The sequence below is a fragment of the Sciurus carolinensis genome, chromosome 8, assembly GCF_902686445.1.
Source record: "Sciurus carolinensis chromosome 8, mSciCar1.2, whole genome shotgun sequence".
NCBI classification, from domain to species: Eukaryota; Metazoa; Chordata; class Mammalia; order Rodentia; family Sciuridae; genus Sciurus; species Sciurus carolinensis.
This window is the reverse complement of record NC_062220.1, coordinates 83,022,161-83,047,542: the sequence shown is the minus strand read 5'-3', so window position 1 is coordinate 83,047,542 and position 25,382 is coordinate 83,022,161. Positions and strand designations below refer to the sequence as shown.

Sequence of the window (25,382 nt, the reverse complement as noted above, 5' to 3'; positions counted from 1 at the left end):
TAAGTTTTCGCCTACATTCTTGATGATTTCTTTAGTGATAATTAAATAGAAATGACATTAGTGGGTCCAAGGTTAGGGGTGTTTTGCAATGGTGGCTGCTCCTGCTTTTTTTTTTATTAGGTTGGCAGATGTTTTCAAGAAATAGATCTAGTAACGCTTCCACCAGCAAAATACAGCTTGCTTCAGACCTCCTTGTTAGACTGCATTTGGCTCTGATATTGACGGTGGTCTTTTGGGTCTGTTCATGTCCTTATCTGTTTATAATTGTAACTGTTGTTTTTCTAAACTGTTGGTGTATTTTAAGGTTAGTTTTACCAAAATATGCATTTTCCTGGTCTGGTAGTCTTAGCTATACCTGTTACAAGTGATACTGAGACTCTCTAGCAGCACTGGGAGACTTGAGTTTTCTTTTTTCCCCTGCATCTAAGTTTCAGGTATTTTGTTATAAAGCCACACAGAGCCAGAACAACAACTAATGCACTCAGTCAATTCTTGTGGGAAACATTCTTACAAGTATTGACTTTGGAACCTACTTCTTTCATCTTCTCCAGTTGCTTTTATTATTTTAAGAACTAGTTTTAAATAGGGACAGTGAGTAAAATGCAGCATCTGGGATGGTCATCTAGTGCTTTTAGAGGCCTCTGTAATCTCGGATATCTTCCTCCTCATTTAGAGAAGTTACTTGTTTTTATTTTATTTTTGTATGGGAGATTGAATGTAGGAATGCTTTACCACCAAGCTACATCCCCGTCCTTTTTAGCTTTTGTTTTGAGACAGGGCCTAGCAAAGTTGCTAAGGCTGGTCTCACTTGGGATCCTCCTATCTCAGCCTCCTGAGTTCTGGGGGTTACCGGTGTGCACCACCATTCCCAGCAGACAATTCACTTCGTTACAGAGCTGGGGCCTTTCAGGAAAATGAAACGGCACGAAGACTGCCCCCCTCTTCAAACCCCAATTCTTGTGATCTAGTTAGAAAGATCTCAGATGTGTATCTCAGAGTAACAGGCATGAGGTTATTGAAGGGATAGGAAAAGGGAAAGGGGACACTTTCAAGTGAGAGAGTGCATCCTCTCATAGGAGAGGAACTCGCGCCTCTCCTGCACTCCAGTTTTATTGGGGATCCCAAGGAAGTTTCCAGAGAGTCCCACCCAGGTCCTCCTCTTGACTTTTGGCTGACAGCAGGATGACATCAGACTTACAAGTCCCCACTGCCATGAGAACTTTAGATCACCTTGGCCCATGCCGACCTGTTCTAATTGAACTCGAAGACATAAATTCTTACAGATTTTAGGGTTAGGAAAAATTATCCTTGTCTCCTTGAGTTTGGGGATCTAGTCTGTGAAAAGGGTCACAAAACTCCCCGCTTCAGAGTCACTTGGGTTCCTCTTTTCAACATTATCTGGGGCCTTCATTTCTCCTGCCATTAACAGGTAGTTTACTGAGGAATGTGACATACCCTGTCCACTTAGGCCAAGCAGGGCTGCAGGTACATTGCTTCTTGGAAAAGAAAGCATGTGGGGGTCAACACACTGGGCCCATTTTATAGCATTATTCTCTCTACCTCATGTTCCATTCACACCTGTCTGTCCCCTAGCAACTTAATCAGTGCTTTTACCCAGAATAATAATGTTGGAATCATAATTAGACTTTTGACCTACCTTTCCCCTTTTATCTGGTGACATTTTAGCTGTCTGATGTGATAATCCCTGTCTGTCTGCTACAGGTGTAAGTTGGCAAGTTACTGACTCTGCTGTTTGATTCTTCTTCAACCTCTCGTCTTTTGGTTTTGGGGCTGAGGCTTGGAGCGTACTCTCCTACCTCTTTGATCCCTCCAAACCGTGTGGCATGTTGTGTGTTGGGGGAACCCTGTGACTTAAGGAGGCTGAAGAAAAGGTGATAAAATTAATAGCTGGTACTGTTGACGACTTATACATGGCAGTTTTAAGAAGTTAGGTTTGTATTTGCCAACATGGATTGGTCACCAAGAGAGAGGATGAAATGGGGGGGCCAGGTGAATGGCGTGTTCAAGCACCTTAAGGTCTACCCCAGTTGATTCATTTGTCTTGAGAATAACCACCCCATTTGGAGGAGTAAATAAGTTAATGTAAAATGTATAAGACACTACTCGATACCTAGTTGTGTGAAAATTAAAAACTCAACAGAATATTGCCGTTCTATGTGTATGTGAATAGATAAGCATAAACATACAAATACTTCTAAAACCATTGAGGTAAAAGGCATATAAAAGCAACCGTTTTACAGTGGAAAAGTCAGTAGGTTTTAGAGTATTAACAAGACTGTGTGTCTGTCACCACTGTTTTAGAATGTTTTCCCTCGACCCCAAATTGCTGTTAGGAGTCACTCCCCATCCCCCCCCCTCTTCCACTGGCACCCACTGATCGAGTTTGTTTTTTGTGGACTCATCTATTCAAATGGAATTATACAATATGTAGCCTTTTGTGTCTAGCTTGGTTCATTTAGCACACTGTTTGAAGTTCATCCACACTACAGCTTAAGTCAATACTTCATTCTTTTTATGACTGAATAATATTCCATTGTGTACATATACACCACATTTTGTTTATCTTTTAATTAGTCAGTGAACACTTGGTTTGCTTTTATCTTTGGCAATTGTGAATACTACTGCTGTGAACATAAGTGTACATTTCCATGAGTTCCTTTTTTTTTTTCAGTTCTTTGGGGTATACACCCAGAAGTGTAATTGCTGGATCATGTGGTGATTCTATTTTTAATATTTTACAGAATTGACATACATTAGTAGCTGCAATATTTTACATTCCTTCTGGCAGTGTTACGTGGGTTCTGATTTTTCCATGTGTTTGCCAACCATTATTTTACAGTACCATAAATAATGTATGTATATATTGTGTGTGTGTGCGTGCGTATATATATATATATATATATATATATATATATATATAGAGAGAGAGAGAGAGAGAGAGAGAGAGAGAGAGAGAGAAGTGGGGGGAGGGAGGCCATCTAATGGGAATGAAGTGGTACCTCCTTATGGCTTTGGTTTGCATTTTCCTAATGTTTTCATATGACATTTCTAAAAACATCTGGAGAGACCCACTACTTGCACCAAACTGAAAGTGGTCTCTTGTGTAGTTGTGGTTGGGTACCTCTTTTTGAATCAGGTGGTTCAAAAAAAAAAAATCCTAATTTATACTGGATAGAAAGTTTGTACAAGTATTACACAAATTAATGCTGGCTCATACCTTCACATGATGTATATTGACATAGTATTTACTACTTGGAATGTGGGTTGGGGAAGCTTATTGACTCTGGGAGTGGATAAAGCTCTTTATCTGACAAAGGACAGTTTCGTTTTCCAGTGCAGCTGATGCCAAGTAAGGATTGAATTGGCTTCAGTCTGTAATGTATATATTTCCAGTCTTTATGTATATATTTTTAAATGACATTGAGAAGTGAAGCAGCTTATTGTAAGGCAAAATGGTTGAGGGTGGACTCGAGAAACTGACAGTTGGGGTTTAATTTCTCCAACACTTTTTTTTTTTTTTTTTTTTTTTTTTTTTTTTTTTTTGCGGTGCTAGGGATTGAACCCAGGGCCTTGTGCTTGCAAGGCAAGCACTCTACCAACTGAGCTATATCCCCAGCCCTCTCCAACACTTAACTATCCAAGTTCTAACATTATTAACCTCCCTATACTGTAGTTTGTGTCTACAAAATGAGATAAAGTTACCTCATGGGATTGTATGTATTAAATGAGTTAAAATAGATCAAACATTTGGGACATTATTGCTACTTAAAAAGTACTTGACCACAATTCATAACCCAAAGTTGGCTGGTGTGGTTGGAGAGATGAATGGGTCACACAGGAACTTAAGGGCACTTGTTAGGGATTGAGTTCTGTCCAAAATATGAAGGAAAACCCTTAGAGTTTAGAGAAGGGTGTGACCTGATCCAGCTCAGCTTTTAAACTCAGTCTAGCTCAGCAGTGCTCAGTAGAAACATACTGTTAGCCTCTTAGCTCCAGATGCTCTTCAACTGTGATTTAAGAGGCACTGTGAATGAATGGTACCTTTCTTGAGCCCTCTGATCACATTTATTTTTAGAACCCTAAAGTCCCATCTCCTCCCCATGTTGCAGGTTCTAACTTGTGAAAGTTGAGACTTTTGATCTATGTAGCTCCGATGCCAGGACATCCATGTGCAACGGTGGGAACTGAGCTGCCCCCTGGGCTTTCCAAATGGTCAGATAATGTGCAACAGGATTTATAAGATTGTCAGTTATCTGATTTGTGTATGTGAGCCCTCAATCTGATAGTCATTTGTACCAGTGTTTACTAAAAATGATTTTTGGGACTGTCCATAGAGGGTTGTTCTTTGTTGTGTCATTTAATTGGTCTTCTCACAGATATAGAACAACAAACATCTGGGATGATTTTACCCATATTTGACAACTGGTTCCTATTTCTATAAAATGTGTTGAGCTATGTTTGAAGGAAGGTCCCTTCATCTCCTAGCTCTGCAAAAATGATTCTGTGGAGACGTTTCCCCCCATCTTGTTGAATGAGATGGTCAAAATGACTTTTTCTGGTGAACTTCCCCCCATGTCTGAGATTGATTTGGGTATTCGAAAGGTTACAGGGGGAGGCGTATGTGTTTTAGGAAGGTTTGTGTGGGGGTCAGAAGATATTAAATGTCTTTGCTTTGAATATTACTTTAATTTTACTTTTTTTTATGCTTGTGATTTTTTACTTCCACATTTTTTTTTGTATGAATTTATACAAATACCTGTTAGTTTAAATTACTATGGACTTTTAAAGCAACCTAGAATTGGCTTCCTTTGCCTTTAAGACAAAAACTATTCTGGCTCTTTTTTAAACCCTTGGTTTTATTGTTCGTCACTGAGCTAAGCATTGGGTTCAAAAGTATGACATGGCCTCTTCTCTGACAGACCCTAGAGGTCAGTGCAGCTGTGTTGGAGAGCCATCTTGAAGGGGTAACCCATTAAGAGGGACCTTCAGGATATGTATGGATTGGCGATAGACTGTAATGCCCAGTGTTGTATCTTTATCTTATAAAACACATGAAGCAAATGTAACGTGTAAGCAAATAAGGAAGATTTGGAATGTAAGGTCATACACGTATATTATAAATTGTCAGCTTAAGCACGGAAGCCAGCGTGACGAGGAGGAATTGATTACTTGTGACACTCCTGGCAATCACATCACTAAGGTTAATAATCATTAGTCTTGTGGGAGAGGAAAAAAAAAGATAAGGAGAGAAATTATCAAATGACATTGCTTTCATTTGTAGGATCAGGTATTCAGCAAGTGGGAGACAGAGAGGCACTTTTCCCAGTCTTGAGGGTGTGACTGGAGCATAGGTGTGGGGGAAGTATATTGAGTTTATGAAAGAGGTTGGCAGTACCAGGGAACTGACAGCCTCTAGGTCATGTTGAAGTGTGGGCAACTTAAATCAGAGATTTGAAGCCACTGAAGGATGATGACTTAACGGAGGAGGATAGCATTAGGGTTTGGGACTGGAAGCAAGCATGCCAGGCAGATTCTCCTTCAGATAGTTCAGAGGCAATGGGACCTGAGCAGTGGGAATAAAGAATAAACTGCAGAAGGTCTGTTTGCAGAGCTTGATTTACTCCATGCCTCCAGTGGTATCAGCTGAAATGTAGCTACTTTTATGGGGGATTAGGGGTGGGACAACAGGAGTTATGACCACTTTGAAGATATATAATTATCAAGAACTGCTTCATTGTAGTGACCATGTGAAAAAACTAGGCTGCTAGATTGAAGAGAGACGTGAAGAAACTACGTGATTATGGTGGTTTCATGAGTGTATACATAATGCCAAAATGAATCAAATTTTGTACAGTTTTTATACTTCAGTAATAATTTAAAGTTTAACCAGGCATAGTGGTGCAGGCCTGTAAACCCAGTTGCTTGGGAGGCTGAGGCAGCAGGATAGCAAGTTTAAAGCCAGCATGGATAATTTAACAAGACCCTATTTCAAAATAAAAAAATAAAAAGATCTGGGCTAAAATAAAAAGCTCAGAGGTAGAATGTTTGCCTTGTTTGGACCTTGATTTTAGTCCCAGAATCAGGAAGAAAAGATCTTCAAAGTTGAAAAGAAACTAGGTCATTACCTAGTAATGTTGATCTTAGTTATAATTCAGATACCGTGTAATCCACTGTTTAAAATGTAATGCTTTTGCTGGGTATGGTGGCACATGCCTGTAATCCCAGTGGCTTGGGAGGCTGAGGCAGGAGGATCAGGAGTTCAAAGCCAGCCTCAACAATAGCAAGGCACTAAGCAATTTGGTGAGACTCTGTCTCTAAATAAAATATAAAATAGGACTGGGGATGTGGCTTAGTGGCTGAGTGCCCCTAAGTTCAATCCTAGGTACATACATATGATCATACGAACATAAATACATAAATTTTAAAAAATGCAATGCTTTTGGTATGTTAATAGACATGTCCAACCATAATTTACATCTTTAGAATGTTTTCAATTCCTCCAACATGAACCTTTCAGATGGGTATAGTGTCACCCATCATAATTGTGGGGGATTAGGGCTGGGACAACAGGAGTTATGACCACTTTGAAGATATATAATTATCAAGAACTGCTTCATTGCAGTGACCATGTGAATCCCCCACTGAGAGCCTATAATCTCAGTGACTTGGGAGACAGACAGGAGTATCACAAGTTCAGCTTCAGCAACTTAGCAAAACCCTGTCTCTAAATAAATAAATAAATAAATAAATAAATAGGGCTAGGGAGGGCTGGGGTTATAGCTCAGTGGCAGAGCATGCATGAGGTACTGGGTTTGATTCTCAGCACCACATAAATAAAATAAAGGTATTGTGTCCATCTACAACTAAAAAAACAAAAAATTAAAAAAACAAAAAAAGGGACTAGGAATGTAGCTCAGTGCTAAAGTGCCCATGGGTTAAATCCCCACTACCACCTTCCTTCTCCCACCCATAAAAAAGAACCTTTAGCTCTTGGCCTCTACTCTCCCTCTCTTCAGCAGTCCTGAGCAACAACTAATCTACTTTGTCTATATAGAGTTCGCTATTCTGGATATTTCATACCAATGGAATCATTATAGTATGTAATCTTCTGTTACTGGCTTCTTAGTGTAATATTTTCAATGATCATTTATACTGTAGCATTTTTTAGTACTTTGTATGACTGGTTAATATTTCATTGTATGAATATGTCACTTTTTATGTATCCATCAGCTGGTGGCATTTGGGTAGTTTCTACTTTTGGATATTTTGAACAATCTTAATTCTTTAATTCTTTACCACTATGTTTAGGAAAGTGATAATCTTTGCATTTGTGTGGTTCTTTCTATGCTAATTCTACATTTGGATGAATACTTTATTTTAAAGCTAAACATTGGGGGATATTATGTCCTAAATACATAAAAGGGGACACATTACCAAGACTTTTTCTCTGAGACTTTAATTTCCTTCAATACCCCTTCAGTTGGAATTTAAATTTACCTAAACATAGACAGATGTTTCTGTTCTAGTTTGAGTAAAATAAATTGATGTAGGTATGAATTTTGGCTTGAGAGATTTGTGGAAGTGTTAGAAATGTGTAATAGAATACTGTTTTTTCCTTTAAACAATACTGAGAGAAACATGTGGCTGACATAATACAGATAGAAATATAGATAGATATTCTAGGAACTGAGAGGAAATGAGAATCTGGGAATAGGTAGTTTTTGGACTGATAATAGGAATATGGGCATATCTTCCTACTTAATACAGAATGAGTCAGAATGTCAGAACTTGTCACGAGTTGTATTTACTCTGAGAGTTCAGTGGGTTGGAGGAATATGGTAGTTTGGCAGTTTTTCTTGACTTGAAAGAGTATATGCAGACAAATGCCCAATTTTCTTCAAAGTAGATTGAGAAAATAAACTGGCTCAGTTGTTTTGGGGATTGGAAAACCTTTTGAGATTTGGAAATCTTATTTGTCTATTGATAGCCCTCCCCGCATTCTCCCAGTTGTGATTACCCCTAAAACTTGTGCCTAATACTTGGAGTAAGGCATCAAAGATCTACTGAAACCGATTATAGTATGACTTCTAGCCCATTCATGATTGTTAATTTGTTCAAAATTAGGTATAAGAGTGATACTGGATTTTATGTAGTTTTATTTAAGTGTTGAGGAAAAAAATACAAAAGTTAATCTTTATGATTTAATGGTAGTTATACTGAAAGATTAATGTGCACCTACTGGTATGCTCTGTTAAAAGGATATTCACCAAAAATTAACTAAGAGGGCATTCCATTCACAAGTGGGTATGAACTGCATTTAAAAGAAGAAAAACGCAGTGCCCAGACAACCTCATTGTAGATTTCTAACCAGAACTAGTAGACAAAATCATAAAAGATACCACCTAAGATAAAGTATCCTTTTAAACAAATTACTTAAGGTTTAGTAGGAAATTAGCATAAAAATTTAGCATGTTTCTGAATAGTTTGTGTCCTGGGGCCAAAAATATCAAGGAATTGCCCTTCAGATTATGAAGTAGTTTGCTGCAAATTTATAAGAACTTATTTTTTGTTTTACTTTACAAGAAAATTTTGTTGCAGCCCGTGGAAGCTAAGGGCAGCTGAATTTGGTTTATATTGATGAACTAGACACCTGCAGTTCATACTATAATTTTATAATTTATAATTACATAATTTATAGTTGTAATAGCCTGTCCATTAGAATAACACACACAGTGCAGTAATACAGCTACAAGAAAACAGAGGGTTTCAAATTTACATTTTCTAACCTGGTGCTTTATGACCACTTTTGTTAGTCTTTGGTTCAGGCCTCTGGGTAAGAGTATCCAGTGTGCTTTTCTTCATTTTGCTGGTCTTCGTGGAGATTGTTCTGTTCTACTAAACTTGGTAGAAAGGAAGTCTTTTGGAAAGGAACATCTTACAGATAAAACTTGAGTTGCTTAACCTGGGCCTTTGTCTCATAACTTGGTGTACAAGGAGGAAGGAAGACGATGTGTTCCTGGGTATATGAGAAATACGTGCTCCTTTCTCTTTCAGCTTCAAGTCTGGCAGCTGTGGCTTGAGCACTTTGCTGAGTCCCTGTTGCTTCTTGGTTAGCCATAGGAGACGAGATCAAAATTGGGGACCAGGAGGGCAGGAGAGAGAAGTCCCTCGAATGTGCTCTGTGTGGTGTCTTTCCCCAGTTAGTTTTTTTGACTCTCTTCCACTACAGTTACTGAGTGATTTAAAACGTATTCCTGCCCTGGCTAATAACTTGGGAAACTCAAAATTTATAATTTTCTCTCCCCCTCCTGCTAGGTGCTGGATAGTTTACTAGTCCAGTATGGAGTGGTGGAGAGCTGTGAGCAAGGTACATGTCTTCTGAATTGCTTTCAAATTTGTAAAAGGAAGAAAGTAGAAAGAAAACTAACTGTTCTTCTCTCCATTTTTCTCTTCTTCTAGTGAACACTGACTCGGAAACTGCAGTGGTAAATGTAACCTATTCCAGTAAGGACCAAGCTAGACAGTAAGCAGTTTGAAACTTTTTATCTTTATGTAATAACTAGGTTAAGTACAGTAACTTATATTTTGTGGATTTCTTAATGGGAGAAGGGATGATGGGTAGCAGAAAGAAACTTTATTTGTAAACTTAGACCCTGCAATTATGCCTTTTAAAAGAAGTTTGAATGTTGAAAAACACTGCATTGGTTAAAGCTTTATTACATTTTCAATATATCTTTAATGTCATTAATAGTTTAATGTAGTGTAACAGTGACCTACACCCTATTTTCTGGAAGTCCTGGGCCTATGTATTGTTTCCAAATTACATTTTTTTTCCCTTGCTATTATGATACTACATTGCTATTTTATCTGAAGCTGGCAAGTTCATCGTGCGTTAGACTAACAACAGTTAAATGTTGTTGTCTTGCTCCCTGAAGTATCTAGTGGTTACTGTTGTCATTTAGGAGAGGCAGACACAACAAATATAACTTTTAGATTTATAGAAAAAGTATAGTCTGGTGCAATTGATAAAATTTCATAGTCAGTTCCCTCTAGGAAATAGTTCTATAGACTTCAAATGATGTAATGAGCTGACTGAGCACTATAAAGAGAAAACAAGGGTCCTATCTTTTGACAGTTCTACTCAGAGTATGAACATGAACAAGTGGCACCCAAAGCACCCAGCAACAGCTGGGGCTGTAGCTCAATGGTAGAGTACTTGCCTAGCATACGCACGGTCCTGGGTTCAATCCCCAACACCACAAGAAGAAAAGAAAACCCTACAATTAAGAAACAAAACACAGCACGGGGTGTCAGCTAATTACGTAAGAGTTGCCTCCAGGTACAGTGCAGGCAGGAACAGATAGTCCTTTCTGTGTGAAAGGAAGGACTGCACTGCTGGACCCTGAGTCCTAAAGGGGATGGCGAAATAAACCTAAGAGAGAGAATTCACCTCGGTTACTGAAGAGAGTACCATTCACAGAAGGACTATGGCAGGAAGATAAGCCTGGGAAGAGAAGGAAGTTTGTATAACTCAAACGGAACTCTATTTAAAATTGTTAATATTCATATGGTACAAAATTTTAAAGATCTAAAGATGAGCATAATGCAGATCTTTCCCCCCGTACTGTTCCCAGCTATTTCATCCTCTGAGAGCTGTGAGATAATCTTATGGCAGACAAATGTTTGTATTTTCTTTCCTTTTAGCACAAATGATACTATAACATTTGAGTGTTTTTCAAGTGTTTTTCATGTGAATGTGCTTTAAAATGATTTTTTTTGTACTGTAGATTGAACTCAGAGGTGTACCTTACCTCTGATCACATTCCCAGATGTTTTTGTTTTGTTACTTTGAGACAGGGTCTTGCTAAGTTGCTGAGGGCCTCACTGAATTTCTGAGGCTGGGCTTGAACTTGTGATCCTGTTGCCTCAGCTTCTGGAGTATTGGGTGTTATTGTTGCAGAGATATGAAATGACTCATTTAGTTCATCCCAAGTTGGATATGTTGGTTGTTTTTAGTCTCCTGCAGTTAAGAACAATGCTTTGGAGGATCCATACCTATGCATGTGAGTCCACTTACAGGATAAATTGTTCGGAGTTGAGTTTTGTTTCTAATTTTATTTTTCTTTATAGAGCTAGTTTATATTCCCATCAGTGTGTGAGTGTTTCTCCATAGTACCCCCATACTGGGTTTCATCAAAATTTGCCGGTCTGAGGTGAAATTTCTCTTTCAAGTCAGACTGAAGTCTTTTAATATGTTATTAGAACATTTTCTTTGTATCCTTGGTTCATTAAAAATTTTAAAGTTTTCCTATGTTCATATGTGAATACATAACTAGTGTAACTCCACATCATGTTCAGCCACAAGAATGGGAAGTTATACTCCTTATATGTATGTATGTCAAAATAAACTCTGTCATATATATATCTAAAAGGAACAAATAAAAATTTAAAGTTTATATAAGGTCTTGGACATAATAGAAAATATGACATGAGTGTTAAAATGATATTTCTATAAATTTTGCTCCTCAACTATATCATGTAAGAAAAATGAGAAAATGTCACCTTTTAAAACCTCAGTAGATTAGGAGATAAAAGTGCATACAGTGAGATAGCAGGTGCATGATTTGTCTTACATGTCCTGTTCTTTACAAAGATCCATATTGAATACTTGATAGAACCTCGTCCTTGTTGAATGGAAAATACGGGGTGAGAGGATAAACTCCAGGGCATTGGGAGATTGTCATGTATCTGTCTTTGTTGCCTTGTTTGAAAATTTACATGGGGCTAACAAAAGTAAGGAGGGGATGCTTAATAAATGGGAAAAATGATGTTGGAGACTACCTACATATCTTTGAGGAGGCTTAGGATAAACTTCAGTAGAGAGAAGGTAGCTGGTATTTAGCTTCACCTCCACCCCCCCCCCTTTTTTTTTTTTTTTTTTTTTTTCCTGGGTACTGGTGATTGAACTCGGGGACACTTGACCACTGAGCCACATCCCCAGTCCTATTTTGTATTTTATTTAGAGACAAGGTCTCAGAGTTGCATCGCACCTCACTTTTGCTGAGTCTGATTTTGAACTTGCAGTTCTCCTGCCTCAGTCTCCCAAGCCTCTGGAATTACAGGCGTGTGCCACAGCACCTTGCTTCCCCTCTCCTTTTAATAAAAAAGTTTCAAAACATTAAGAGTGGAAGCACAGGAGGGATAGAATGACTAGTCAAAGCAGAATTATTGCTGAACATGCTCCTAACATGACATCAAGGTGGAAATATTCTCTGTTCTAAAATTTTTTTACAGTAGTTGTTAGTCTTATTGATCCAAGGGAAGTGGAAGGAAGGCAATTCTGTCTAATTTAGGTAGCGAGAATACCTAAGTAAATAAATTAGGCATTTTAATTAGGGAAATAGTCACAATAGCCCTTATCCTACTATTCAGTTAACTTCTGGGCTAGGGATGTGGTTCAGTGGTAGAGTGCTTGCCTGGCATGTGGGAGGGCCTGGGTTCAGTCCCCAGCACAGCCTCCGCCCCCCCCCCCCCCCAAAGTTTAACTTTTATCAAGTAGTAACTCAACCATAAGTTGCCAGTGATTGAAGGCAAAGTCCTTGTCTCAAGGATGTGCCTTCTACTTGTGAAAGAAGAGTGTTTGAAGAGAGACCATCTGAATTAGTTGCTGCCTGAATCTAGATAGCTTTTAAGAATATTGTTCTGGAAAGAAGAATAGTTAACTTTGAAAGTATTCATCTAGAGCTGTTTCCTTTGATGGTTATTAAGAAAATGTGCAAGTACATGTAAATGAGTAAAATAAAATTACAGAAATATCGGTTTATATTCTTCTTAGTAATATTTCAGAAAGATTTTTTTATAACAAAAATGGTTTATTCTAATAGAAACGTTTTCTAAATAACATAATAAGGTAAATACCCTAAGTGTATACTCCCCACTGACTCAAAGCTGGGGCAGGAGGATTTCAACTTTGAGGCCTACTTTGGCAGGTTAGTGAAATCCTGTCTCAATAAAAAAATGACTGGGAGTGAAGTTCAGTGGCAAAGGCCTATGGATTCAGTCCTGAATTAACAGTTTCTTATCAGGATGGTCCACATTCTCCCTCGAATGTGTCTCTGCTTTCCTAAATAAATCTGTCCATACCTCTTTAAAAAATGCACATATATAAATGTGTATGTTTCTCCTCCCCTCAAGAATTCTAAGGATCAAAGACAATTAGAAAGCAATTGGGTATTTAAAGAAAGTTAATAGATCTGAAGACTAGAAAATTAAGTTTTGTGGCAATGTCATGAAAGTTATCAAAGTTTTCCTGTAAGTTTAAAAAAAAAAATGGATATGGAGTGTGCTTTCATTCAATGAGAATAAATTTTATTTGCAAGATATTGAATATAGTGGAGAAAGTGTGGACCCTAGAATCAGGCAGCCCTGACTTAGTAACCTTGATCTCCGAGCTTCAGTTTTATCAGCTACAATATGAAGACTGAAAAAACAAAAACAAAAAAACATTCATTCCTATGTGCACATATAGAAAATAGGGTTATCAAGCTGGGCACAGTGACACACTCTTGTGATCCCAGTGACTTAGGAGACTAAGGCAAGAGGATCACAAGTTTGAGACCAGCCTCAGTACCTTAGCAAGAACCTTTCTCAATATAAAAAGGGTTGGGGAGTGGCTCAGTGTTAGAGCACCCTGGGTTCAATCCCCAACACCAAAAAGAAGAAAGTCTATCTAAAGATCCAGCATATAGGCACCCAGCAAATAGTAAGTTTTATTAAACCCATTGGTTCTGGGCTGCTTCTGGAGCAGCTTGAAGCACCTTGAACTGGGAAGACTGATCCCTCCAGGACTTGGTCCTCTGAACCCTGCCATCCTGCTTCATGACCACCTGCTGACTAAACCAATGCAGTGTCATTTCTCCATGGCTTCTTTGGCAGGCCACCTATAGCTCAAATCTTGAGGTCATGAGGGCAGTGTTGATCTTAGTTGAGCTCTTTTCTCATTTTGGCGTCTGCTACTTGGAAGTCTGTTTGACTGTGATGTGCTTATGAAAGTAAAGTATAAGCGGAGCTTGGAAGTTGAGAGGATAGATTCCAGAGTCTAGTGGTCTGGACTGGACTCTGTGCCACCACTTTTCTGTCTGTGATTTTGGTCAAGTTAATCTGTTATGGATCACCCCCAGTCTCTAAAATGGGAATAATCATAGTCTTTAGCTCATGAGGCTGTTGATATAAACTAAGATAATACCTTCCAAGATACTTACCATAAAAGAAGGTGGTGAGAGCTCAAAAGTTATCAGCTGTTAGCAAAAACGTGTTGGGAAAATTCTGCTAGTTCTATCCTGTTATTGCTCAGTGTACTTCCACTTCAGATATGGCCTGACAGATGCTGAGGAACTAGAGACTTTAGGTTAAATGTTCACAGCCTCCTCTTTTTGTTACTTAAAGCTCTGTGATTGCCACTTTTAAGAGGATTTCTGAAGTATGGCTTTCTCTAAGACGGACTTTAACGTGATATTCCTGCCACCTTGTGGCTAAGAAAAATAAAAGATTCATAGCACACAATATTAGAAATACATAGGTTTGTTTTAAGCTTTGGTCTTGAATTATTAAATTACTAAAATAGTGAAATTAATGAAAGCTTAAAGATCACTAAAAAGACAAGTGTATGTTTAGTGAATGGACTCAGAGCAAGAGAAGCTGTATTCTCTGGCTCACTTATTTCCTTCCCTCTTCCCAGAGGGATGTCAAGATAAAGCCCTCAGGGACAGAAAGTACTCATTGGAGAATGTGTGATATGTGACGTAGCAATAACCCCGTAGAATGTATAGGCATTTAGTTCTTATATTTTCTTGTGTCTAGGGTTCTTGTTTCTGAAGTTTATTTTGGAGAACAGGAGTGTTTATGCTTTGAAACTGTCATTGCAGATCCTTTTATATCACTGTGAAGATCTGTATCAGGCACATGTAGTTATGGTTAGAAGTGTTTGGAGGAACTTGGCTATTGACTAAGGGGAGGAAATCTATATTCAAACTTAAAAAATTATGTAAATGGATTTATTATGGAAAATAAAAGAAAACATACTAATTCTTTGCCATTTAAAGATAACCACTGTTAAATTTGGCTTAGAGTTCTTAGACTGTCCCGTGTATCAATCATAACTTTCAAAATTACACAGATTCTGCAGTTGTGTGAGTTTTTTTATTACATATATTTATACTGCTTATACTCCATATAATATCCTTTGTAGTTTATCTAGTTTTCTATTATGCATCTAAGGTATATGTAGTTGTTGGATTTTATTTTTGTTTTGCTTTTAGAACTAGTTCAATAATAAAGTCCTTATAGGTAAATAATGGGACTTTGTCCATAATTATTGTCTTAAGATATATCCCTCTGCTGGGCACTGTGGCACATACCTGTAACCCCAGTATGCCTGAGGCAGGAGACTCACAAGTTCAAAATCAGCCTCAGCAATTCAGCGAGGCCCTAAGCAAGTTAGACCTATCTCACAATAAAATATAAAAAGATCTGGGGATGTGGCACAGTGGTTAAGCACCACTGAATTAAATCCCCAGTACCCCCGACCCCACCACACAAAAATCCCTGCATTGGTATTATCAGGTTTTTGGTAATTACTGCTGAGTCAAATATCTTTATTCTTGATATGTATTAGTTTGTTTCTTGTAACTGTCACTGAGTACCACAAAATGTGTGATTTACACATTTTGGTTTATTAGCCAAATAAGGGTTTATTTGGCTAGTGGTTACGAAGGCTGGGAAGTTCAAGACCAGGTGGCTGCATCTGATGAGGTCCTTCTTGCTGGTGGGGTCTCTAGTACTAAGGGCTCTTAGAGTCCTGAGGCTCTGTGGAACCTCACATGGCAAGGCAGGACATTATAGCTTAGGTCTCTCCTCCTCTTATAAAGCCACAGTCTCATGGAATTAGGGCCCCACCTTTATGGCCTCATTGAACCATAATCATCTCTCAAAGGTCCCATCTCCAGATATCATGACTGGTTTAACTTTCTCTCCTGTAAGTACTTCACAGTGGGGATTAAATTTTCCCATGAGTTTTGGTGAGGATATTCAAATGATAGCACGGTAGAAGAGAACTGAATTTGACTTTTCAGTAATGGATAAACCTCATCTTATTAGGACCTGATACACAACAGTGATGTCTGAAAATAAGAAAAGGGAGACTTGATAGGACTGAAGATGTAGCTTAGTGGTAGAGCAGGTGTGTGCATAGCATGTGCAAAGCCCTGAGCTCAATCCCAGCACCACCCCCTGTAAAGAGAGAATTTAGATGTGGAATTTTAGAGCTGAAACTTATATAAGTCTCATATTTTAATTTCATAGCTGAGCAGCCAAACCAGGAATGACCTTTGTGAGGACACGTGGCTACTTAATGTTCAGCTGGACTAGGGTGCTGGTCTCGATCCTCCACGTACTCATACTTCAGATCTGTGTGTGGACCCATGAGGAAATATAACTTCTCTGGGTTAATTTCTTTTTGTCCTTCCCTCTCATTCTCAAGTTGAATTATCTATTCTACCAAGGCCTTTTTTGACTCTAAACTGTGATCCACCCCAGTAAACTTCTTATCAATATAACTTACGTGCTGCCAACCAGCAGAATTACTCAGCATCTTGTAAATACCCTCAGAGCAAAGAGTTAAGTAATGATGGAACATGGGATCCTAAGTAGTATGCTGTTGGATAAACATCCGGAATTCTGTTGACCGAATACATATTTTGAATGATTATGATTATAATTATTCATCTTGTGCTTTCTATATACAGTAGGCTTGGTGAAAATATTTAAAAATTTCCCCATGAACTTAACTGACCAGTTTGTGACATAGCCATTTATCAAATATCTAACTGTTCAGGGAAAGATTTCAATGGTTGGTTTTCAAATTCAGAAAAATTAGTTTTTGCCCAGTTGAGAGGGTGATTTCTTAGACATGTGACTGGGACATACATAATTCCAGGATACATAGAAATATCTGGTAACTTACAAGTTTGCCTTTGTTTATCCTCATGGAGAAGGATATCTCTGTATGTCTGTCTCACTCAATCCAGAAATAAGTTTTTTACCCTTTTTTGTTCATTAGTCTTAATTCCATAGTCAAATTTACTCTCTTCCGAAGCTGGCAACTCAGTTTTGTCATGGGAATGGATTTAACGTGAACTATATTGCCTTTTATACCTACAGATATAGTTGATTCCTTCAGGTTTTTTGCAGGAACTTTTTAAAATTAGAGCTTTATAGTTATACAAAGTAGTTGGGTTCATCCCGACAGACTCATACATGCATGGAATTCGATTCGGTTCATGATCCTCCCTTTCCCCTCCCACCCTCCCTCCCCTCCCACATTTTTCTTCCTCTGCTAGACTTCTTTGCTCATCTGTTAATTTATATTTGATAACATAAATTTATATTCGTTATCCTGTCCTTCCCTTGCCCTTTCTTTTATTTTACTCTAGCTTCTGCATATGACAGAAAACATTCGACCTTTGAGTTTGAGTTTGGCTTATTTTTAAGGAACTTTTAATCTTTCTCCTGATCTTCAAAAAGGCTTAAAGTCACTTTGAATCTCTGATTGAAACTTCTACAGTTCCAACCTTATAATAAATATACCTATTCACGTTAATAAATTTGTCAGTTGTTTTCCTGCAGAAATAACCAAAGTATTTTTAGACCCTTAATCCATTTTCCTTAGGAGCGGGGGGGGGGGGGCAGGAAAGGAAAGAACAGTATAAGGTTCTGTCATCAAAGTGTTGGTAAATAAGTCATGGTGTGTGCCCATAATCTTCCTCTCATGCTTGTGAAAAGAATAGCCTCTGATTTCTCAAAAAACTAGGAATGGAACCACCATGTGACCCAGCATTCCCACATCTTGGTCTTTATCTAAAAGAATTAAAGTTAGCATACTACACTGATAACAGCCACATCAATATTTGTAGCAGATCAATTCACAATAAGCAATTTATGGAACCAGCCCAGGTGCCTGTTAGTGGACGAATGGGTCCTAGAAAATTTGGTATATATACACAATGGAGTTTGACTCAGCCATAAAGAATGAAATTTGCCATTTGCCAGCAAATGGATGGAACTGTAGGACATCATGCTAAGTGAAATAAACCAAACTCAGAAAAATCAAGGGTCAGATGTTCTCTCTCATATGCAGAAGGTAGAGCAAAATAAGGGGGGAAAATTGGGGGGGGGTGTTCAGATATCATAAAGACAGAAGGAAGATCAGCAATAGGAGACTGAAGGGGAGGGAGGGAAGAGGGAGGAAATGCTGAATGAATTAGACAAATTACACAATGCACATGTATAAACATATAATGATTCCAACTTTATGTATATACAGCACTAATTAAAAATATGTAAATGAGTACCAGATAGAAGAGAAGAATGGGAATCTGGGGAGGGAAAGAGGGGACACTAGGACTGAAATGGAATAAATTCCATGTATGTATAATTGTGTCACAATTAACCCAACTATTATATACAACTATAATTCATCAATAAAAGCAAGGGGGAATAAAAAAAAAGGTTCTCTGACAATCACATGGAAACATCCCAGGACAAGCAAGCTACTGAACAATGTACCTCATGACCCCAGTTAGGCTGTTGAAGAAGGTACTGAATGTGTCCACAGGTTCGTAGACATGGCAAGCACAGGTTCATTTGCAGAGAGGTATCCCAGTTAGCCCAGTTCTGGGAAGGGCTTTGGGTGGTGGTAACAGAGCATCTTTCATCTGTTTCTGCATGACTCTAACAAGAGTTGATTTGTGTTCTGAGGGCTCAACATGAGGAAAAGGGAGAGTTCTGCCTTAAGAGCAGCAGTGCGCCTTTGCACCTGCTTTTCTGGGCCTGTCTTCCACTCTGTGTTGTTGGTGCCCTTTCTGGTGCTGGGGCCATCTCTTTCCATTTTAGTTAAGAATTGCAAGTAGATCCTCAGATAAGGAAATGAGCATATAAAATGGAAATCACCACACCGAGCAGCTGGAGAGAGCATTTTGTGTCTGTTTTTTCCCCTGTATGGGTGCTCTCAGTGCCTATTGTAACAGAATAGGAGCAAGAACCTAGGAAAAGTGGGGATTTTTTTTATTTTCCATTTTGTTGTACACTGGGGAGTTTGCAAAGTTTGTTATTAGGGGTATGATTACGTATGCTTTTAAAATCTTGGCCATACACCCTATACCATGTATTCATAAATTTTCTCCTTTTAAAATATGTGGGTAAGGTAGAACATAACAATTTGGATGACTCTTTTATAATAAATAAGAGACCAGACATGGGAGTACGTAGCTGTGTACTCATATATACTTACATAGAATTTTAAAATAGGCAAAATTAATCCATGGTGCTAGAAGTCTAGGAAAGGAGTAATTATTGGAAGGAGGCACTTGTGAGGCTTCTGAGGCATTGGTATCTTGTGAAAATTCACTGAGCTATCTAAGAGTTGGGTACTTTTCTATATAAATGTTAAAATAAAGTTTAAAAATGGTGAAGGGGCAATATTCTTCCTAAATAGATACATATTGTGATGAATGTAAAGAATATACTCTTATTCCCCCTCCTCGTGTTCATCGCTTCTCTGCCTCTGTCTCCGAAGTAAAATCATAGACTCCATAAGATCAGGAACAATTGTTTTCTCGGGGACTGATTCACATAAAGTGCTGAAAATTTATTAAGAGATGACCTATCTTGAGTATTAAATTTTATCTGTCTTGCCATGGCACTCACCTGTTATCCCAGGCTGAGGCAGGAGAATCCTAAGTTTAAAGCCAGCCTCAGCAACTTAGCAAGAGCCTGTCTCAAATAGATAGATGATAGATAGATAGATAGATAGATAGATAGATAGATAGATAGATAGATAATAAGGACTGGGGATATGGCTCAGTGATAAAGCACCTCTGGGTTTAATCCGTGGTACTCCCTCACCCCATCTTTTTTTAACCTATCTCTTGTAGTAAATGGTGTAGAGAGATTGTTCACTGATTATTTCAATGTTTCAAACATTTGTGTTAAGGGATGAACTGAGGGGTGTGTGTGTGTTTAACGGCCATGGCATTCTGGCTTGGAAACTAGACAGGACAAGCTACCTGTTGATTTATCCCTTGCTACTTGGGCATTTCTAACCTCAGGGTTAAAACTCAAGTGTTTGACAAAAAAAAAATTTTTTTTTTTTTTTTTTAACTTTATTCTTTGGTAGATGCCTAATAAGTTCCCTTTGGAACTTGTGAGCCTTTTTCTCCATGTGTGGACTTCAAAGGAAAAGTGTGGGTGGCGGTGGGATTATGTGTGTTTGGTTTGCTGTTGGTATAGTGGCTTTATTCAGAAGTTTTGGAGCTAATAATTCGAGTGAAAGAGGCGGGTGTTGCTTTGCCTGAAGATTCATTGTATCATTTACTTTCTCTTCCCATGTGGACTTTCAGAGCCTTAGACAAACTGAACGGATTCCAGTTAGAGAACTTCACCTTGAAAGTCGCCTACATCCCTGATGAAACAGCTGCCCAGCAAAACCCCTCCCAGCAGCCCCGAGGACGCCGTGGGCTTGGGCAGAGGGGCTCATCAAGACAGGGGTCCCCAGGATCAGTGTCCAAGCAGAAACCATGTGACTTGCCTCTGCGCCTCCTGGTTCCCACCCAGTTTGTTGGAGCCATTATAGGAAAAGAAGGTGCTACCATCCGGAACATCACCAAACAGACCCAGTCTAAGTGAGTGTTACGTGTGGTGGGTGTTCATGTCATCCCCTTTGAATCTTAACAGAGTGTGTTGTTCAGGGACTTGGTGCCCTTCTGAACAGGTTAGAAACCCTCTTTGTACAGCATTTGGGAATGTGAGAGGAAAAATTAAAAAAAAAAAAAAAAACCTTGTGATTTGATATGACTGTTCATTTGTGTAAAACCTCAAAGGGAACCTCCAGTTTTCACACATGAATGGAAAAGAAATATTACCTGATCCCCTTCTGGTAGGAAAGGCCCTGGCAGACATAAGGGCAGCTTCAGGTTGTTCCCTGCCTCACCTCACCCCCCACCCTGCCGCCAGCCTTCAGCGGTTTTGGAAGTCACTTTCTGGTTCCAATCCTTTTCTCCTGTACAATCCTCTTCAATACAGAGATGATTTTCTCTTGCTTTTCTTCAGTAAAGAATTGCTCATCCCATGGTCCAAATTTATCCTGTGATTAAGCCTTGTTATTTAGAATGGCTTTTTCTTCAGGATGTTGTTTGATAGTTTAATAGGCAGGTTTTAAGGGAATTGGAAGATTGTTGTTCAAACATTGGAACTAACTTTTCAGGAGTAGAAAGCAACTGTTTTTATCTATCACTATAGCCACAGTGCTAAAGCTGTTGAGGATGTAGACATACCTCTTACATTATCAAATGAGTGAAATGACTATGTGAATTAGGTTTAAAGCCCTTCACATAAATCTAAGATACCTCTTCAATTTAGAAACTCTAGTGCATTACATGTTAGTTGTTAAACATTCTAAATCATACTGTGGTATGCATATTTTGACCCAGGGAGGCTTAGTGGTGATCTTTCCCCATCCCGGGCTCTGCGAAATGCTATAAGGCACATCTCTGGGTCTGTTCCTACCTTGTTTCCTGAAAAATCTGTGCATGTACTAAGGAGAAGAGGTTGGGTGTAGACAGTGTTCTACAAGTCTTGGGACAGCTACAGAGTTAACTGAATTCTTTTGCCTTTTTAATTAGTAGGAAGGATTTTATGTGATTCAAGGAGTTAGGCATGGTCTTTCTCTGAAAATAGAACTATGTGTGTGCCTTGCTTCTGTGTTTGTTCCATCATGCATAAGAGGTATCCATATTCATCACAGGCACCTTGTCTTCATTCAGCTGTCTGACTTATTTTTCACACAGAACTGAAAAGAACTGTATTTAGTGTTGGTCACAGCCCTTCTGCCCCATGATGTCCTATTCTGACTTCTACTTTGAAGCAGGAGACATCGGTTCTGGTACCTGTGTGAAAAATTGATGGCCCTGACCTCATAATGTAGTGGGGTAGGGAAGATAGCTGAACCATAATCTAAATAAGTTTGCCTGACTTTAATCTTAAATTTTAAAAGCTTCTTGCTTTTAATCTTAAAATTTAAAAGCTTCTTGCTTTTCATGACTCTCCATTACCTGCAGAAACTTATTATGTGGCTTCCCTGGTCATGTGGCAGATTAGAGTTGTTCCTTTTTGAGCTCCTCATTTCCTTGTCGGATGAAAGAGCTGTGACTTAAATTGAACTATTTGTTTTACTTAAGGCAGGAAGGTGGGGGATAGAGAAGAAGGGAAGTGATTTTTGCTGTATCTGATGATTTGTTTGCAGAACTCTGCCAGTGGAGTTAATTAACTCTTGCCATTGAAACTAATCATCATTATCAGAACCTCTGTTTCTGGAATGGTCTCCAGGGGACCACCCTAATCTCCAAAGTTACATTCCCTTCTCTCAGGTGATGACAGTTTGGTAGTCCTTAACACAGAGCGTGGAAATAAACAGAAGGGATATATTAACAAGTTATCAGTGACTGACACTGATTGGGTTTGAAATAACCTAGGAAGATTGTTCCTGAGATTGGGGCTTTTATGACACTTTTTTTTTTTTAAATTTCTAGGTAACCCATACTAGTTACATTTCTATATTACCCTTATTTTTAGTTACAGGTTTTACTTCTGGGTAAAGTTTTAATTTTCAACCAACCATTCGGTGAAAGGAATTCCAAACCTTGATGTGATTGGCATAATGAAGTGATCATCATGCTCATATGCAAATTTGTACATTTGAATTAAGTGCAGAATAAGTTTGCTATTGCTTATCCCAAAATCTGTATTCTAGGGAAAATTAAGTACTTATTGAGTCATGGTCATGAACAAAATTAAAAGTAAGAAAGACTTAAGGTTCATCTCACTCTCTTTTTTGATGGGAGAGGATACTGGAGATGGAACCCAGGGTGCTTTACCACTGAGTCACATCCCTTGTCTTTGTTGTTGGGATTATAGGTGTGTGCCACTGTGCCTGGCTTCATCCCACTCTTGAGGTAGTCATTGTTAGGGTGTGTATTTATAGGAGTTGTTTCTTGTATTTATTAATGTGTAGCTTTTAAAAAAACAAATCATGTAATGGTATATCTTTTTTTTTCTCAAGGACCACACATGTTAGTACCTGTAATCTCATCACCTTTTTGATAAAAAGCTTTATGATGACCTGGGAATGTAGCTCAGTGGTAGACTGCTTGCCTAGAATGTATAAGGCCCTAGGATAAGTTTCTGGAGATGCAAAAACAAAACAACCAACCAGTGGAATTATATAGACATACTGTTATTTTAATTATCTCTTCCTTATTAGAATTAAAAATTAGTTTTAGTTGTAGATGGACATAGTATCTTTATTTTGTTTAATTAATTTTTTTTATGTGGTACTGGGGATTGAACTCAGTGCCTCACGTGTGCTAGGCAAGTGCTGTACCGCTGAGCCACAACCCTGGCCCCTTCCTTATGAGAATTTTAAAGATAATTCCAACTTTTTTTCTTATTTATTAGAAATGGTCCTACAGTGAACATTATTCTCACGGTTTTCAACAAGGATTGATCTCTCCCAGTGAACTTTTGGCAATGTCTGGAGACATTTTTGATGTTACAACTGGGTAAAGGGTATGCTACTGGTAACTAATAGGAAGAGGTCAGGGATATTGTTAATTATCATACAATGCATAGCATGTACCATTCACACAAAGAATGTACCTGGCCTAAAACGTCAGTAAGAAACACTACTCTTGACTCACATATGAGACTGTCTGTAGGAGATGTTATGGGAAGTATTCTTGAGGTGAACGATGACAATGAGCATTACCTTTGATAGGTTCTGCCAATTTGCTAGGTACTCACACCAGAAGTGTGGGTGTGTCCCTTTACCCTTCATCTCACTATTTAATTTTATCCATCTCAAAATATGTGCAGGTCTGGGGCTGGGGAGATAGCTCAGCTGGTAGAGTGCTTGCCTCGCAAGCACAAGGCCCTGAGTTCGATCCCCAGTACTGCAAAAATAAATAAATAAATAAAATAAATAAATAAATATTTGCAAGTCTGGAGGAAAATGATACCATGTTTTAATTGGCATGCATGTAGATTACTAATGAGTTCGGACATTATTTGCATTTATTGACCATTTGGTTTTCCCTGAAGTAGAATTGCTCGCTCTGGGTTCCATTCCCCACCTCTATTTGTTGCAGACTTTTCCTCGAATGAGGAGGCAAAACAGGAGCCTTGCAAAAAGAAAGTAGAGTGAAATGTGCTCACCATGACTAATGGATATTCTGTGCAAAACAAGGAGTTCAACCTGGCTTGTGGGATTCTAGCTCCAATCCTGCTGGCATGCACTCCAGCTCCTATTTGTTTTAGAGCAGAAGAAAGCCTTTTGTCTGAATCCCAGGCTCTTTGCCTGTGAAATGTTTTTACTGCGGCATCTAAAAGGAAGCTTTAAGCATGAATAGCTTGGACTAAATGAAAAGATATCCCTGCTTGGTTGGACTGAGGAAAGAGAGGAGCGTTCCTGGAATTAAAATTTGCCTCAGAGGCATCAGTGTTGACATCTGGTACAGAGTTTCTGCTCTTGAGGGAAGTGAGTCATCCACTCTCTCCCTAGAAGTCCAAGGGCTTCACAGTTGGTAATCACATACTCTGCTGTGAATATACCTTATAGCTCTCACTTACCCTCTGCTTGTGCCCACTCTCAGAATTGATGTCCATCGTAAAGAGAATGCAGGGGCTGCTGAGAAGTCAATTACGATACTCTCAACTCCTGAAGGCACCTCTGCGGCTTGTAAGTCTATTCTGGAGATTATGCATAAGGAAGCGCAAGATATAAAATTGTGAGTAAAGAGGACTAACCTATAAAATAAGTTTATATGATGTTTTATTTTGAATTTCTATGACACAGTTCTTGGAGATTGCCAGCAAACAAAGGGAAATACTATCATTATGAGCACTACTGATTTTGGTTGTGAAACAGAAATCTCATTTAAATATTCAAATATTTCATTTTCATCCATATTTGAATATGGAGTGAGTAGTGATAGTGGGAAGAGAGCTGTAGAAAAAGGTAATTGGGGGACGTAGGAAGCCAACCTAGGACCAAGGAGCATCATGGAATTCTGCTGAGACAAGGGCCCCAAATCCACACTTGTCCTTTACTCAGAGCCCCCAGGCACTCTGCTCTTGTCTTCTGTTCCTCCTCATCTCTGAACAGTTGGGAGTGTAGAGGTAAGGAAACCCCTCAATCTGTGTAAAATGTAAACTGGAGATTTATTTGGGTGTTGCAGGTTGGAACTCTTAGTTAT

At 38.7% G+C, this 25,382-nt stretch overlaps 1 protein-coding gene across 2 annotated transcripts in view; it reads left to right on the top strand.

Annotated features, from left to right (window-relative positions):
* Igf2bp3 (insulin like growth factor 2 mRNA binding protein 3) overlaps positions 1-25,382 on the top strand; it is a 141,442-nt gene that overhangs the window by 88,876 nt on the left and 27,184 nt on the right. The window contains exons 4-7 of one of the 2 annotated variants that reach the window (XM_047561024.1): positions 9,337-9,388; positions 9,481-9,544; positions 20,475-20,756; positions 24,780-24,914. In XM_047561024.1, coding sequence (XP_047416980.1) covers positions 9,337-9,388; positions 9,481-9,544; positions 20,475-20,756; positions 24,780-24,914 — 533 coding nt within the window. The remainder of the gene's footprint in view (positions 1-9,336; positions 9,389-9,480; positions 9,545-20,474; positions 20,757-24,779; positions 24,915-25,382) is intronic. The other variant, XM_047561025.1, reaches the window with a different exon arrangement.